This window comes from Xiphophorus maculatus, chromosome 9 (genome assembly GCF_002775205.1).
Source record: "Xiphophorus maculatus strain JP 163 A chromosome 9, X_maculatus-5.0-male, whole genome shotgun sequence".
Classification (NCBI taxonomy): Eukaryota; Metazoa; Chordata; class Actinopteri; order Cyprinodontiformes; family Poeciliidae; genus Xiphophorus; species Xiphophorus maculatus.
Window position 1 is genome coordinate 19,072,588 of NC_036451.1, and position 16,313 is coordinate 19,088,900.

At 38.3% G+C, this 16,313-nt stretch overlaps 1 protein-coding gene across 9 annotated transcripts in view; it reads right to left on the reverse strand.

Moving 5' to 3' along the window:
• Positions 1-16,313, reverse strand: part of LOC102224386 (protein unc-13 homolog A-like) — a 47,356-nt gene that overhangs the window by 22,354 nt on the left and 8,689 nt on the right. For 6 of the 9 annotated variants that reach the window (XM_023339908.1, XM_023339912.1, XM_023339910.1 and 3 more), the window contains 20 exons: positions 16,093-16,147; positions 15,325-15,354; positions 14,180-14,375; positions 12,864-12,983; positions 10,091-10,900; positions 9,568-9,661; positions 8,661-8,707; positions 8,430-8,508; positions 6,419-6,424; positions 6,119-6,193; positions 5,792-6,011; positions 4,349-4,576; positions 3,998-4,139; positions 3,505-3,674; positions 3,231-3,346; positions 2,002-2,165; positions 1,718-1,871; positions 1,496-1,564; positions 1,070-1,159; positions 836-970 (listed from right to left, as the gene is read on the reverse strand). In XM_023339908.1, the coding sequence (XP_023195676.1) occupies positions 836-970; positions 1,070-1,159; positions 1,496-1,564; positions 1,718-1,871; positions 2,002-2,165; positions 3,231-3,346; positions 3,505-3,674; positions 3,998-4,139; positions 4,349-4,576; positions 5,792-6,011; positions 6,119-6,193; positions 6,419-6,424; positions 8,430-8,508; positions 8,661-8,707; positions 9,568-9,661; positions 10,091-10,900; positions 12,864-12,983; positions 14,180-14,375; positions 15,325-15,354; positions 16,093-16,147 (3,000 nt within the window). The remainder of the gene's footprint in view (positions 1-835; positions 971-1,069; positions 1,160-1,495; positions 1,565-1,717; positions 1,872-2,001; positions 2,166-3,230; positions 3,347-3,504; positions 3,675-3,997; positions 4,140-4,348; positions 4,577-5,791; positions 6,012-6,118; positions 6,194-6,418; positions 6,425-8,429; positions 8,509-8,660; positions 8,708-9,567; positions 9,662-10,090; positions 10,901-12,863; positions 12,984-14,179; positions 14,376-15,324; positions 15,355-16,092; positions 16,148-16,313) is intronic. The other 3 variants (XM_023339915.1, XM_005795600.2, XM_023339914.1) reach the window with 1 other exon arrangement.

Consider the following 16,313-nt stretch of genomic DNA (forward strand, 5'->3'; position numbering starts at 1 on the left):
AAAAATGCCTATTTGAAATTCAAAGGGGGGCGATTTAATGAACGCTTGAAACAAGTTCTAGACATCCCTGTTGAAATTCGCTGTAGACATTTTGGATTGAAGAGCCTGGCATATACAGACTGCAGAGATAACAAGAGCTCAGCACATATAAAAGGCATACACGCAGAGCAGTCACAGTGCTTTTAACACATCAAATAAGGACAGCTTAATTAGTGAGCAAAAATGGAGTCCCAACAAGGACAAATCCTTTTGTTCTTTTTTGCTACAAGGAAGTGCTGTTTTTAATGATCACCAAGTTAACTTTCCGGATGAGCTCCAGGTTATGTGATTCAGGGAGACTAAATAAAACTGAAGCGAACTATATTTGCTCGTATTTTGGCGCTATAAAAACTGTCCACATCCAGGGTGTGCAATTGTGATTCCCCAGGTCTGGTGCTTTTTACATTTTACATCTAGACCTGCGACAACATGCCCAATTCAAATAGTTCAATTATCTCCTCATTCTGACAAAAGGTTCTGCAGGAGCATGCTATTAACACATTTATTAAAATCAAAAGTGTTTGAGCAGGGAAACATTTACAGCATGCAGGACATGCAGGAAGAGGAGTGTCCTACTTCTTTCTCAGTTTTAAAGCTGATAAAAGACAGTGAAAATGTATTTACTTAAATATATTACAGGGTAGAAGTATGTGTCTTTGTCTCAAGTATAGCATGCTTGCCCTACACCAACATAGTAGCACATACACAATCAAAAGTTTTAGTATATTTTATGATATGTCAGAGATTATATAAATCCTTTTAGGGAGTCAGTCAGTCCAGTGTTGTTGCCTCTTACTGGGTCTGTTTGGTACTCGCGGCTGTAGAGTTCGTGACAGTTATTAAAGATGTACTCGTAGGTGGAGTTGAGGCAGGCTTTCACACAATCCTTTACAACCTGACTGGCCCTGGGTGGGGACTGGAGCTCCTGAACCTGAAAACACAAACAAAACAATGCAGTCAAACCAGATGACCTATCTATTGACACGATGTCTGACCATGTTTCACAGTGAGACTTTGAAGGGGACCGCACCTTCATTCTGAAGAAGGTAATACTGGTGAGGAGGTCAACTGTGGATTTGAGATCCTGTAGTCTCTCAGGGCTGCTGGCCGGGAAGTTATTCTGCGGTCACATGAGAAAAAAAACAACACACACACACACAAAAACACTAAACCTCAACGCAACATTTCACATTTGCCTTTATCTAGTGTGTCTATGTGCAAGATCCAGCCCTGTCACACAATTTTCACTGCCAGTGAGATCTCAGCTTGCTGTGTGGGTGGGCGGTGTTTCCTGGATGTGCCTGTGTAAGTTTGAGAAGAAATGTCACTCTAATTAACAAAATGCCTCTTGTTTTTAGTGTTTCTCCAAAAAGGGAGAGTAAAAATTGATGATGCAGAAGACATAATGAGAATTATGTGTGAGTGTGTACTTCCTGAAAAGAAAGAGCAATCTTACTCGATACATGGAGAGGTCTATCCTTAGAGAGTTGTGCAGCTGATCTAGAAGCTTGACAAATCGCTCTTTCTGTGGGTAAAACAAAACAGGATGAAAGACTTAAAGAATTTGAATAAGAAATGTATTCAAAAAGATATCCCCCACCCCCATAAGAATAGAAGAGCACATATTTATTCTATGAATAAAATATGTATGTAGCATATAGATATTTTAGTATCTCACTCCAAAGTTTGAAGCAGCAAATCGGTCAGAAGCAGAAACATTGTTGGTTGCCTGGGTGGTGTGGGCGTAGTAGGCGTTGATGTTGGCCAGCAGGGTGCTCATGACTGCAGGCACACCTGGGCACATGTACTTGGATGACAAGCAGGCAAAGTGACTGTAAATAAGAAATGAAACCATGAGCAAACACCGGATCTCAACGGTTTCAACACATTACTGCACAAAATCATATTCTAGGTCCTCTTTATATGTATTGATATTTGGAGATTTTTAACTTAGAATCATACGTCATGGCTTGGTAGATGGACTCCACTCCGTAACGCATGGCAAACTCGTCTACTATTTCTTGGGGAGTTTCCTCAAAATAAACTTTCCAAGCATCATCCCCTTTTGCATCAGGGATCTTCACCACACCATTATTCTGGATATCTGTTACATAATGAAAGAGATTCTACAGAAAAAAAAAATACAGAAACAAAGTAAAGTGAGAGAGGCTAAAGGAGAAGAACATGAAGAAACAAAGATGAACATGGGAAATATACAGTACAGAGGTTTGAAATGAATGAAAAGTAATTCAATAATTTTTTCACATCTCAGTGGTTTACTGAGGCGTAATCAGGTTTCATACACTGTATAGGTAGCATAGAGCAAGCTCTCAGTCCTTTATGTCTGTTGGTTATAATGTATGAAGTACCATGAAACTACATTAAGAGGCCAGAAGAAGCTGCTGTGCAGACCATAAATGTTAAACCACTGAAACACACTCAGGGTGAGTTTATGAGAACTAATCTGAAGCAATAAGTATGATCATATGTCATTTAAGGTTCACCTAATAAGATCTGCTGAGTAATGAGCCGAGCAATGACTCCACTGAAATCTGAGATTCATCTACAATCAATCAGGTGATTTTTTCTTCTGCACAGAGTCAGAACATAAAAGCGTCTGTCTTCGCTTTGTAGAACAGGGACTAGTTTCTTTAGAGTAAAGAATACTCCATGGGATATTAATCTGGAAAGGACCATTGCCACATTATCTCTCTTATTGTAGTCACAGGTTCCTAATCATATTTCAAATGGTTTTAAGCTTTATAACTGCTCTCACTGGCAATGTCTAAGTTTGGGTACCATCTTGTAACCTTATTCTGACTAACAAAGATCAGCATATGTGGGTCTATCCTGAAGAGCATGTTCTGCTGTCTTTCCCATTTTGAAGGGTTGCTAAAACTAATGTGCCTTGATATAATCTCTGGAAAACAAAAAGACAAGCACATAAACTTAAAAAAGAAAAGTATAAATTAAAAAATTATTCACTTGTATTTATTTTACAGGAATTGTTGAAGGTACCATTGCACTTTAAACCAGTGTGAGACTGGTGATTTTGTTTAAACAAATTTAACAGTTTTTCTCCCCTACTGAATACATTTTCTCAATGTAAAGATTGGGTTTTTCTTAAATTTTCAGTGTGAAATTATGCTGCAGCAATAAAGAAGTTGGGCTTTTTTAAAGATAAACATTACCTCATGCAGACAGGTGTACTGTACGTGATATGGAGCGACTGTCTCTTCTCCTTTAATTTCCACATTAATGCGCATTCGAATAGCCCCAGACACGGCTGATTTGTCCGTACGTTTGTCTGTGAAGTGTGCAAAACAGAAAGACCATCACTCAACTTCATCCTGAAATTTCTACAATTGTAACAATTAGGCGACCCTTGCAGCTTCTGCATGGCAAGATAACCCAAAAGCTGTGAAATCATTGCACTTTAAACAAACAGAAACAAAAAGAGCATACCAAGATTATACCAGACGTCCATCTCTCCACTCAGAGTGCGGACTTCAATGATAGTTTGACCGAGGAAGTCGTCTGACTCTCGCTTGAACTTTTGCTTCACCCGAGACTTAATATCATCGTCTTCATCCCACACTCGCACCTTGATGCGGTCTGAGGAGTTGTGACATTCACTAGAAATGTGGAACAAGAGATTAAGCCACATGCATCAACAGCAGTGGCCATTTTACTGATATCGTGACTCATGCCGGATGACTTCCAAAGAAAAAATAAGACTAAAATAAACTTGAGACGGTTAAACCTGATTGATGCTGGAATTAATAGAGACATTTATTTGGCAAAAAAATATAATATGCAAGTTACATGAAAGATATAATGTTGCTGCCTTTTGCAGATTTTAAATTTTAACTGAGACTTTGTATGATCTACCACTAAATACTTTCTGCTAAAGCAACAATACAGTCTCAACCTGTCTAGTGAAATTTTTATGACTCACAAATTAAATGTTTCCTCCCAGACAGGGTTGAGGTTGCCATAGATAGTTTTGGTCCTCTTCTTGGTCTTCCCCACCTGGACAGTGACATAGGGATCACTGGAACCAGTTTTATCCTTTGCTTGGAGACCCTGAGCACACAACACTGAACAAAAGAGAAGAAACAATGCACTGTAACTGTGTGTGTACTTGGGTGTAAACAGTTGCCTCATACTAAAACATAAGCGCCACCAGTGTTCCTGGCACAAGGACGACTATTTTTACAGTCCAACACAGCTGTCATCTCCTTTGACAGTGATGCTGACCATATTGGCCAGCTCCATTCAAGGTGCGCTGAAAACGGCTTCCCCTCACCTGTGATGCAGATCTTGGCTGACCATTTGGAGGTGCCGTCGAGCACACTCTGCTTGATCTGCTTCATTTGAGTGACATGGGTGGACTTGATGACAGCAAACACTTCCTGGATGAGTTCAAAGATCTCTGGTTTGTTCCTCTCACGGATCTTCATGCGGTCTTTAAGAACCATGATGATGTTCTGGGTTCTGTCCTCTGCACCATGCTTGGAGCTCTTCTCTGCAGCTCCTGGTTGCAAAGACAGTCAAAATGTTATATCAGGAAAGGGATTAGAAATCATAAATGAAATTAACTTGATTTCAAATAAAATATATTGACAAATCGGACAATAAATAAATGACAGCATGAGCAAAAGTTCATTACTCAAAAGCAACGTTTTCCATATCTAGGAAATTCATTTTCAATCGATTTTAATCCGTCAAAGTGAGAAGTTTATGTGCGCAAATGAAAAAAACTATGATCTATTTCATGAATCAAAACCAAACGGAGCTCTAAGCAATAAAAAGCTGAGCTAAAAACTGATGAAAAGCAGAGAGCTAAATGACAAGGAAAGACAAACTGCTTTTAATATCTTTCACACAAAAAAGGAAACAGAAAAGGAGGACTCTGTGTTTCGCTTTGATTATTGAACATAAGAAGAAATAAGTAAGCTGAATGGTTTTTCTGTTAATAAATAGAAAACATTTATACAGTAAAACAAGTTACACACAAATCTTTCACTGAACACACAATCTCTTCAGTAAAAAGATTAGATTTGGGGTACTATTCATTTTGAAAAAAAAGAAGAAAATCTCACGGAAAAGTCAAATGTCACACATATCAGTGGAATGAATGCCGTATTATTTTGGGCTTTTAAAGAAGCCTCTTCTCTGTCTAATTTATGGATGTATCCTCAAATATTACCTACATCATCATTAATTGACAAGTTGCAGGGTATTTTGTCCAATCTTTCTTAATTAACATGAACTTATTTAAGCTAAATTATGACATAGTGGCTTAAAGGGAAACTAAAAGCATTCTGACAAAAACCACAAGGTGTTTGGAGACATATTTTATAAGTTCTCTGGTTCTAACAAGAATCAAGTTACATAAACAGAAACCAAAAAAAGTAAATAATTTTTTAAGAGATAACAGTGTGGGTCTTTGCGACATGGGTTTTAAAACATGGCCAGGAATAACTATGTTTAGTACGTGTAGTACTTTAAACACAACACAAATAGTCATGAATAAAATAGAAAACAAAACAAAACCAAACAGTGTAGATGTCAGTTTCAGTGAGAAAATGTTTTGATTAAAACTCACCCATGAGCTAATACATGGCACATGGGTGCCTATACTATCTGTCTTTATTCATTATGACAGTTTCAGTCTTGTTAGGTTATTTCTGTTCACTTGCGTTAAACCATCATGTCATGCACAGTTTCTTCCTAACACTTCTCTTACTTTGTAGACAGTCAGCATTGAGCAGGTCCTGGCACTTCTCATGGCATTTGACTCCACACTCAGTGCAGCGCATGCCTTGGCGAGCAATACCCCACAGCAGTCCTTCACACTCGTAGCAGTAAGTTGGAGTGGTGGCTGTCCACACCTCGAAATTGTGTGGGGTGGTGCAAGAGATCGGGTAAATGAGCGCCTGAAGGGTCTTCTTGTAGACATGACTCTTCTACAGAATGAGCAGAAAAGATTTGCTAAGAGTTTGGCTTTGATGCTCCACACTCAGAGTGAGTTACTTTCATTAAAGTGTGTTATTTGAATTAACTGAAAACAAACCAGTTCTTCGTTATGCAGGGTGCTGGACGTTAAGGCTGAGGTAATGCCAGCCTTCCTGGAGTTCTGGACCAAAGACTGAGTAAATAAGCAGAATTCAAATTAATAACTATGCTATATATAACATAACATATATGCTATACTCTTTATCTTATGCAGATCTGTAAGTCTAAAAAACAAAATGTAATATCAGTACAACTTCATATTATTTCTTTAATAGAACGTGTTAAGTCGAATGATAACACAAACACACACTTTTACAGACTAATTAATTAAAATATTTTAATATGAAATAATACTCACCATTGCCTTTGGTTTAGGAAAAGAAGAGAAGGAAATATTTAACATTAGACACAGCAGGAAAAACTGATTTATTCAGACAGTGATAAAATACCTTACTATAACCAAAACCATAGCCTTAGTAATAGTGTTAATGCTAGTGGAGGAATGTGATTAATCAAACTTTATCAAATAGCAAAATTTGATAAAGTTTTTCAGTTTTGATAAATTTAGGTGGTTGAATCAATGAAGACATACAATGTATAATGATAATATATATTTACCTTGATTTAGTGGAAACTGGGTAATGCGTTGTTTTTTATGGTGATATGTATTCAACCGGTTATTGAATAAATATCAATACCCAGTATTGATATACCGGGTATCTGTATCTGAATATACAGGTATACAGATATCTGTATGTATATCTAGATATACAGATATCTGAATATCTGGATATACAGATATCAAGATCTGTATATATTGATACAGATCAAGATATAATTACATTCAAAATGTCTGCAAGTAAGCCAACAACTAGGTATGACATACTCTTCCAAGTTTTTTTTTTTACTAATTTAAACAAAAGTTAAAATATAAGAATTATCTTCTTATTTAAGCAAATGAATAGTCCTAGCTCCAGTTTAATGTATTCAAATCAAGCAACAAAACAAACCAAGATGCAGCTCTGGTTACATGTGGAGATCCATAAGTCAGGGGACTCTGAGGAAGCTGCTCTTGCAACCACAGCTGTTATTTGATAGCTGAATGTAATAATATTTGCTGCTTATTCAGGCAGCACTCGTCCATCTCCAATTAATTACAGGAATCACTTTCACAAAACAAAGGACTGTGTGTGTGTTTGTGTGAGACCATTGGGGGAGCATAACGCAGGTGTGCCAGCCTACGTCTGCTTGTATCTGAGAGTGCTGAATGTTATTAATAATTAAGAAAGTCACTGTTCCATGGAAAGGGAATAAAAACTGCACAATAAGCTTATTGTGGCAATTAATTTGTGCAGTACCTCACAAAGGTTTTCAAACCTCTTTGAATTTTTCATATCTTGTCATGTTACCATGAGAAACTTGAGTGTACTTTATCTGGATTTAATGTAATAGGCAAACATAAAGTAGCATATAATTGCTAAATACAAGGAAAATGATCAGTGGTTTTAAAAATTAGAAAAGTGTTCATTCAGTCCTCTATATTTTGGCGGCCTCAAAACATTACAGTGCAACCAAATGCCTAATTAGTAAATAAGAGTTCACTAAAGCACCTGCTTTTTTGGCATTTATTTGTGGAAAAAAAAGTTTACATGTATGCATCATTTTGAATTCAATTTACAATTAAAATTACATCTACGATGTAAAAAACTAAAAATACTAAAAAAATTATGATAAAGGGTAAAAAAAAATAAAAATTTAGAGTGTGAATATTTTTGTAAGACATTCAGGTTTCTGTCAGTACTCTTTTCACAAAGCAAGTTAAAAATGTTAAAATCAGAGACAGAATTAGATGAAAAGATTCAAGCCATTTCCAAGCCCTAAGCAAAACATATACTCACTTTATTTCTTGAAATGTACATAAAGAGCAAGGTATGGAAATAAAATCCCACCAATCTATCACTCCCTTCTTGTATAGATCTAACGTGCTTTAAAAATGGCGGTGCAATAGATTTACAAAGAAACATATCTCAGAAAAGGATTTATGTTGGTTACAGTCATATTAGCGGTGAGGTAGTGTCATGTGTAATCATATTTATCTAAAACTAGACAAGCAGTAAGAGACAACTGTCTTTATGGCATACTCCCAATCCTTGCAGCTCAACTGATCAGACTCTAGTCAACAGAAAATGTGCTTCATACTATTAAAATAAGTGGACTGCGGGGGGTTAAAATACATACAGGAAGGGAAGGAGTTGACGAATACATAATGGGACTAAAAATAAGAGAGGGAGAGAGAGACAGAGAGATGGGCTGGGGAGATGTGAGACACTTAGTCAAAAGACAGAAATGAGATTAGAGCAGAAACTAACCAGATCTCTGACCAGAGGCATTGCTTTCCTTTTTCTAAGGTCTGGCATGCTGTCAATGCTGTACAGAGCACCACCCATGCTGGAAAAAGAGACACACCATATATCAGCTTCATATCAAATAACAGCTGTCAAAAATCTGGACACAACAAATCAATTACACAACTGACTTGCCCTTTGTTTGACAAGTTATAGATTTTCAGCCATAATGTTGTCAGCTTCATAGTTACTTACCCTGCAGACAAAAGCAATGAGGCAATCCCAACATGCTCTCCTCGTGCCTGTGGAGAAAGATGAATTAAAAAACGCAAAGAAGACACAATGCTTGAAAAACATTTAAAACCTGCAGAAAAATTAAAATGTTTTCCCATTGTTAACAAATAAATAGGAGAGAAGTTTTTCTTCAGACAGATAGAAATAGTCATACAGCTCAGATGCACAAAATAGCTAAATTGTGGGTTTAAGTAATTATACCTCATACACAAGACGAAAAATAAAGTGTTTCAGACAGATAACTACTCATGTAATCATTCCTACAATTCAATGTGTTCCATAAATGATAACCATGTTCTTTGTCTTGTTACTTCTTCAAAAATAATAACAGACCTTGATCATCATCATATTAATGCACAGAAAAAGATCTGTCTAAGATGTGTCCTGATTCCAGTTTTACAGGTTTGCAGGAGCTTATCATTATCATCCTAAATATCTGTGAGTGCTATGGGAGGAACACACGAGAAGACGCATATGGCTACACCCACCTGAGAGTCTTCTCCAGCCATGGGTAATCAGAACGGGCTACATGCAAATCGCTACTAGGATGGCAAACAACTGAAAAGAAAATAATGAAATGGCAAAAACAATATAAGGGGAAAACAGAGACTAGGCTAACACAACACAGAAGACTGCAAAGGATAAAAAACTGTGAAAAATAGATGGGCAAAAAATCAGTATAAACATGTAAAATAGAACACTTTAACATGCAGGGACTGATACAACATATAGTGATCAAATAATTGAGTATTAAAGCACAGAAGCAACAGGTTAAACATACAGCAAAAAAAGAAACTTCATAGACATTAACCTGGCAGATGTGCAAGCAGACACAACAGTGCTACACTGAAACATGTGCAGTTTGTACCTCTTGTAGTTGCAGTCGCACTCTACTGAAAAGGCGAAGCCAGTTAGCTTTGGCTCTAGCAGGACCTGGCTCCATGATTTCTCTCTTTGGGAAGCTGAATTAAGGATTGAAAACAAATACAGTAGAATAATTTAGACCATCACACGTAATGATAGCTAATAATATGGAAGTTAAACGTGAATCAGAAAGTGTTTAATACAAGGGATTTACAGATTTGGTCAGACATTGACATCAACTCAAAGATTTATGTTCACTTTCTTTAAACTCAACACAGGGACAAATTATGTATACAAGCCCAAATACATGTGTACAGGTCTACTTAAAAGTCTCTTAGTAAGATGCATCTCAAGCGAGCTTCTGGATTAATTCTAGCTGGATATGCGACCCCTCTCCAAACCAGAAATATTACTCATAGATATTGTATTTTTACTGTTTTCAGTGGATTTGAACCAAAAAACAATGACACTTTAAGAAAGCTTATACATTTTGAGTCTCCAACGAGATTAGCATAGAAAGACTTTACCTTGGAACAGGAGCTTCTTCTGTTTTCTCCTCAGGAGCAGGCTGCCCAGTTTCTGCTGCTGGGGGCTGATCGAGAGGATAAACATCCTCCAGAGGGGTTTCAGCTTTGGGCTCTGGCTCCAGGGGCTTGGTGTCCTGAGGTGGAACCTGGGTTGGGATGGTTGGGGTGGATGTTGTGACAGACATCTGTGGCTGTGATGAAGCAAAGGAAGGCTTGATGGAATCTGTAGCATCAGAGGGCAACACGCTGTCCTGTGAGACTGGAGGTAGTTCAAGAGCTGCACTGGGCGACTGGGTCTGATCCTGGGCAAGCCTCTGCTGATGCAAAGATGCTTGCTTCTCCAAAGGTGGCCTGGAGGAAGACAGGCCATCAGATGGTGTCATCAAGGTGGATGCAGAGCCTGATGGCACTGACGGAGTGTAGGTCGACTCCTTGTCTTGGCTTTGTTTATCACCCAGTGGATACATGTCTTCATCTCTGTATTGAATCTCTTCCTCATCTTGATAGTTATACTGCCCTTCCTCTGCGTAAATGTCACCTTCCTCTTCATCATACAGTGCACCCTCTTCCCCTCCATCTTTGAGATAGCCTCCCTCGTCACTGTAGACCCCTTGGTGGTCCTCCCCATCCCAGCCAGGGGAATCTTCTTTGCCATAGCTGACGGAAGAATGGCAGGAGTGGTACGAGTCGTTTTCATCATAGAACTCTGAACCTTGAAAGCTTTCACCGTCCTCTGGAGGAAACTCCTCGCTAAGCTGAGAGCTTCCTCTGCTCAGCTCCGCTGATGAGGCATAGCGGCTGTCTGTGGGACTGACATGAGGGGGAGATAAAGACGTGTTAGATACATACAACCCACACAGATTTGAAATATAAATGACAGGGGATCCCCACAGCTGTGTGATTAGTTAGGTTGTCACAGTTAAGGAGCTTGTGCTGAGGCCAGGGAGGGAGACAGCTAATCAAAGACTAATGTAGCTTACAAACATATTAATACCCCTTTTAATTTTTTTCACATTTTATTACGTTGCAACCACAAATTTCACTTCATTTTCTTGGAATTTCATGAGACAAGCCAACACAAAATAGTGCATACTTGTGAAGAGGAAGAAGGAAAATGACTGAATGGAGTAAGGCAAAGTTAGTGAACACGTTCGTGGGAGCCCACAAACTAGCTAAACTTAGCAGTTAAGCTAACCTTAGCATTTTATCTAATTTTAGCATATACACAGCTTTTTGCACACTGCATGGTGTAAGTCAATGTTAGTAAAATGTTAGTAATAAATAAAAGCTAAACTTATTCTACTGAATAAAGTAGGTTGGCCACTGTACTGAATAATCCTCACCTGGTTGTTAGATTTTTATTTTAAAAAAACATGTTAGAATTTCCTCTCAAATCACAATTATGCATGTCTATTACATAAAATCTTGACAATATACTTTGAAGTTTAAGGCTGCAACCAGACAAAATGTGAGTTCAAGGGGTGTGAATAATTTTGCACTGTAATTCCAACCAAATGTTTTTGATTAGTTATGCATCTTTTTCATAGCAAGATGCTTGTTTAAGTAGAGAGAAATGGAAGTTTTCAAGAGACGCTAATTCAAACATAAATTAAAGCAGAAAAAAAAATCTTCATACCAACCCAAAATTGAATATAAAACGATAAAAACACACCTCTCCAAACTGAGGAGGAAAAAGCAATAAACTTAGATCATTTATTTGTCTTTTGCAGATAAATATGTGAAAAACACGTATTTACAAAAATGGCTATTACTCACTGGGACAGCCCGTGAGTCAGAGAGAGTTTGCAGAAACACAGGAAAACATCTTCTTAACCACACTGCAACAAACACTCACACTTCACTGTTTTATCTATATTTCCCACAGTGGTCTTAGTTCAATAACGCACAGTGCAAGAGCAATAATGGAGAGAACTATATAATGACTTTTGGGCTGTGAGCCAGAGGGAGTACACAGTAGTATGGATGAATGGTCACAGAAACCACCACAGCACTCCCTTTTTTCTCAGTTCATAACCTATCTTACAATCTCTCACATCCAGAATCACATAGCAACAAATTCCACATATTGTTAAGTCTAAATACATATTTAACCTCTTATTTTCTGAAAGAATAAAGATTAAACTACAAACTGAAGGGGAAAATAACATTTATTGGCTTCTCTGTTAAGGCGCCATAATCAGAAATACAGCCTTTACTGCATCACAAGTGGGATTTAAATGTGTATAATTACCAAGTGTGAAACAGCCAGGACAAGACAGGGCCCTTCCTCATGTCTCACATACAGGGTGAGGCTGTAATAACAAGCTGTCATGACAACAGATGCGCACAGACTCTTACAGGCGGTCCCAACGACTCCAACCAACAATTAATCCATCTGCCTCCAACTGCTGAAATATCAGACATTTCCACACATCATGTCAATCATTCATCCTCTTCCCACACACACAAAGAGAAGGCTGTACAGCCTTTCTAGCCATTAACACAATGCATCATTAGTTGGATCTGAGAAGGTTTTTTTTAATTTTTTATTTACCAAGAGCACAATAAGGACAGAAGCAGGAACAGTTGTCTTCTATAAAATTATATAGAAAATACATATACAAAGATAGGATAAGAGCGCATGCATGCAAGCACATCGAGCGAGGAGGACGGGACAAGTCCACCACTGACGTCACAGCGAGACGGTGTCACAGGCCGGAGCAGGATGAGGAAGAGGAGGAGCACAAATTGCAGAGGAGGCACAGAGACCCACCTATCGGACAGAGAGTGCCTACTGTCTAGAGAATACTGACGACTGGTGCGCTGGCTCGACCCTGAGCCTGAGTCGATATCGCTGCGCCCGTTGGTGGCAGAGTCTAAACTATCATAGCGTCTGGTAGGAGGAGTAGGAAGGGAGGTGGGGAGGAGTGGAGAGGTGAAAAAGGAGCATCAGTACAGCTCAGTGCAAATCTTTCAAAGAAAGCCCGAACTAGTCTGAGCCTCTGGCCTGCCCGGTTAAGAAATGGTTCACAACTTTAATTTAAAAGTAATTTTCAGATGGAAACCCGAGGAGTTTTGATTTGCTTTATCCCGCCATTATGTGCACCATTTATCTGTGATCCCACAGTCCTTAATTAATCTAAGACAGGTGTATTTCGAGCATTACTTGGAACTGTTTCACTCCAGCCGATTCCTTACTCTGATCTTAAAAATAACAGCCTGAGTGGCAAAAGGAAGTTAAGTTTATGATTGTGTTTATGAGATTTATAAAGTATGACTATGTTCATGAAAATATTTACATCATCTACGGCATTGCAAAATGGAAACTTATAGACAAATTGAGATATTTGGTCCTTTATGATAATGTTAGTAGAATGTGATAACAAGAAGAAAAACATATTCAGTTTGTGAACCAATCCTTAAATATTTTGAAAAAAAAAAGACATTGCACTTGAAAATGAACTTCCCTCCTAATTCTTGCCAAAGGTAAAGATCTACAGTAGATTTAAGCCTTCCTGAGAAGTACTTCAGCTTTGATCCTCTGTTGCAATTGAGTTTTCTGCACAAGGCTGTCGAGAGGAAATCACACGGGGTTACATTCACTCACACATGCATACAAAGATGCAGACGCACACACATGCATTCACACGATAAAAAAATTCATCACAAAGGCCCACTTCATACATGACCTGTATACAAGAACTCTAAGCCCCAGCATGCTTGTATACACTGAGGCCTGGGCTGTTCTCTAGAGGAGGAGAACACAGTGGGAGATGTTACGATGTACAACATCGAAACAAAACAAGGCTACACGAGCTGGGTGGTCTCAGACGTCCGACGGGATTCGTTGATTAAGAAAGAACTTGTTTGAATTGGGAATTATTAATCTCAAAAATCTGGGGTTTTTTGTCCTGCAGCAAAAAAAAAACAAAAAAAAACAAACCCCCAGAACAAAACAAACAAAACCCACTACCATTTTTAAAAATCCGGACCACCACCAAACATTATCAACCAGACTCCAGAGATACATTTCCTCTTAATTAAGTAGACTTTGGTGTGTATTTACAGTATTTATAGCAGGCATGTTACCTCATTGTTCTGTGATCGTAGTCCAGCTCATGGATGTCATCGCTGAAGGAGTGCCTGTAGTGTTGATGCCGCATTGGGTACTGGTGCATGGAAGCATTGGGCTGGGAGGTGGTGTAGAAGGGAGGAGGGATGCTGTTACTGGTCTCGCTGCGGTAGTCACTGTCCCTGTCATCAACTGCACTGTCTGGGTCCTCGTCTGTTCACACAACACAGTGGGAGACGAGATGAAGCTGGGTTGTGAGGCTTGGAGAGATCAGAAATTGTTGCCAACATTGTTGCTTGTTAAACTTAACATTAATAACAACAAGGCTATGTAAAGCATTGTGTTAATAATCTGTAGAGGTTGAGAGAACAAAATAAAGAAAAATATTGAGAAATGTGAGATTTAAACCTTCTGTAAGTGTTTAAGATGTCTTAGATGTCTACATTAAGAGGTGGGATGAAGCTCTATATGGATGATCAAGGATGTTGTTAGTTTAAAAATATATCAGATAATGACCCAGTACAAATATGTCTCTCTATGTTTTTATGCCTAAGCTTAAGGAATGGCCCTGAAATCAGACTATTGGAAAATTATAGAACATACTTAAAAAGCTAATTGAACTTGGCCCTACTTTGTCTGATAAGAGAGTGGTCAAATATCTAGCCAGAGTTAAGCTAGAATTGTATTTATTATTTAAAAATGAATGCAGTTGAGGAGCAACTTTCATCCAAATATTAGTTGGAGCATATGTACTGTATATATTTGAGTCTGTATGTGTAATTTACACCCCTTGCGACTAAAGAAAAGTTACATTAAATGTAAACGTGTACTCCAAATACTTTTTTTAATACACTGAAAAATCAAATTTTACACAAGTATCTCTTTAATTATCGTCTTCTGACTATTATTATTCCTACTGCCTCCTAAACATATGCCCGGGTGAGCAGCACATGATTCTTCACTGAAATTAATTACCGTAGATATATCTAATAATTTATTCAAAATATTTTAACATGAGCTGGAGCAAAGTTCAAAACAGGAAATCCATTTTCATGCACTTATGGTCTCAGAGGAAAACTGCACTGGGAGATCATTACACTGATTTGTGGACAATAAATACAGTTGCACAAGCCATTAGCAGAAGTGCATGACAGAAACTTACTCTGCTGGTCTCCCCACAGACTCCAATTACCTGCACAGAAAGAAATTGTTAACTTGTAAAAATTTATTTGAGCATATAATTCAAACACATTAAAAATCCACCAACACAGCTAACCAAACATGAAGGTCTGCAACCCTGAGAAATAATCATCTTATGTAAATCTGTTAGATGAGAAGCTATGAAAGAGGTGACTGGTGCATGTCTTCGTATGAGCAGAACAAAGCCCAAAAAAACAAAGACAAGGTCATTCTAGCAGCTTATATAAAAACTGACTTTTTAAAAGCAGCTGCCCTTGATGCTTCAAAGTAGCTACAAGCAAAAAAAACATATATGCTGTTATCATTCAAACACAAGCTCCATTTGAATAAAGAAAGAAAAGCAATTGTAATCAGACTTGAACTGCACACGCTTCTCCACCTGCTCCCCATGTCACCATCACTAGACACAGAGATAGACAACAAAAGAGTGTGTCGGACACGCAGCATATGTCAACTCAATTTCATCACACATTTATCCCCTTTAAGTCATTCTGGAGCTCAGGCAGGCATGCATTTATGATTAGTCACATCAGTTTTTCCCTTGCTTTCCTCTCTCCATCCTCTGTTGAATCTAATAGCTTCATTTCTACTTTCTGCTTAGTCTTTTTCTCAATGAGTCAAGGAAACAGAGCAGAGGGAGCGGGGAGAGTGGAAAACAGGAGGCACAAAAAGGACACAGCGGGTGACGGCACAGAGGGAGGTGAATGCAGAAGATATCGGTGACACTCACAGCACTGTGTGGAGGGGGCATGGAGTGATTGCTCTTGTTCTTCTTGGTAGGCATACTGACGTTGAAAGAGAAGCATTGGAAACGGGCGTGTTAGGGGAATAACATAAAGGTCTTTGACTTGAAAATAATTCAAGGAAACTAGATCTTAGCGCTGACAGCTCTGCTTTTTCTTGCAGATATGGAAAATATATGAGAAACACAAATGGAGGCGAATTAAATCC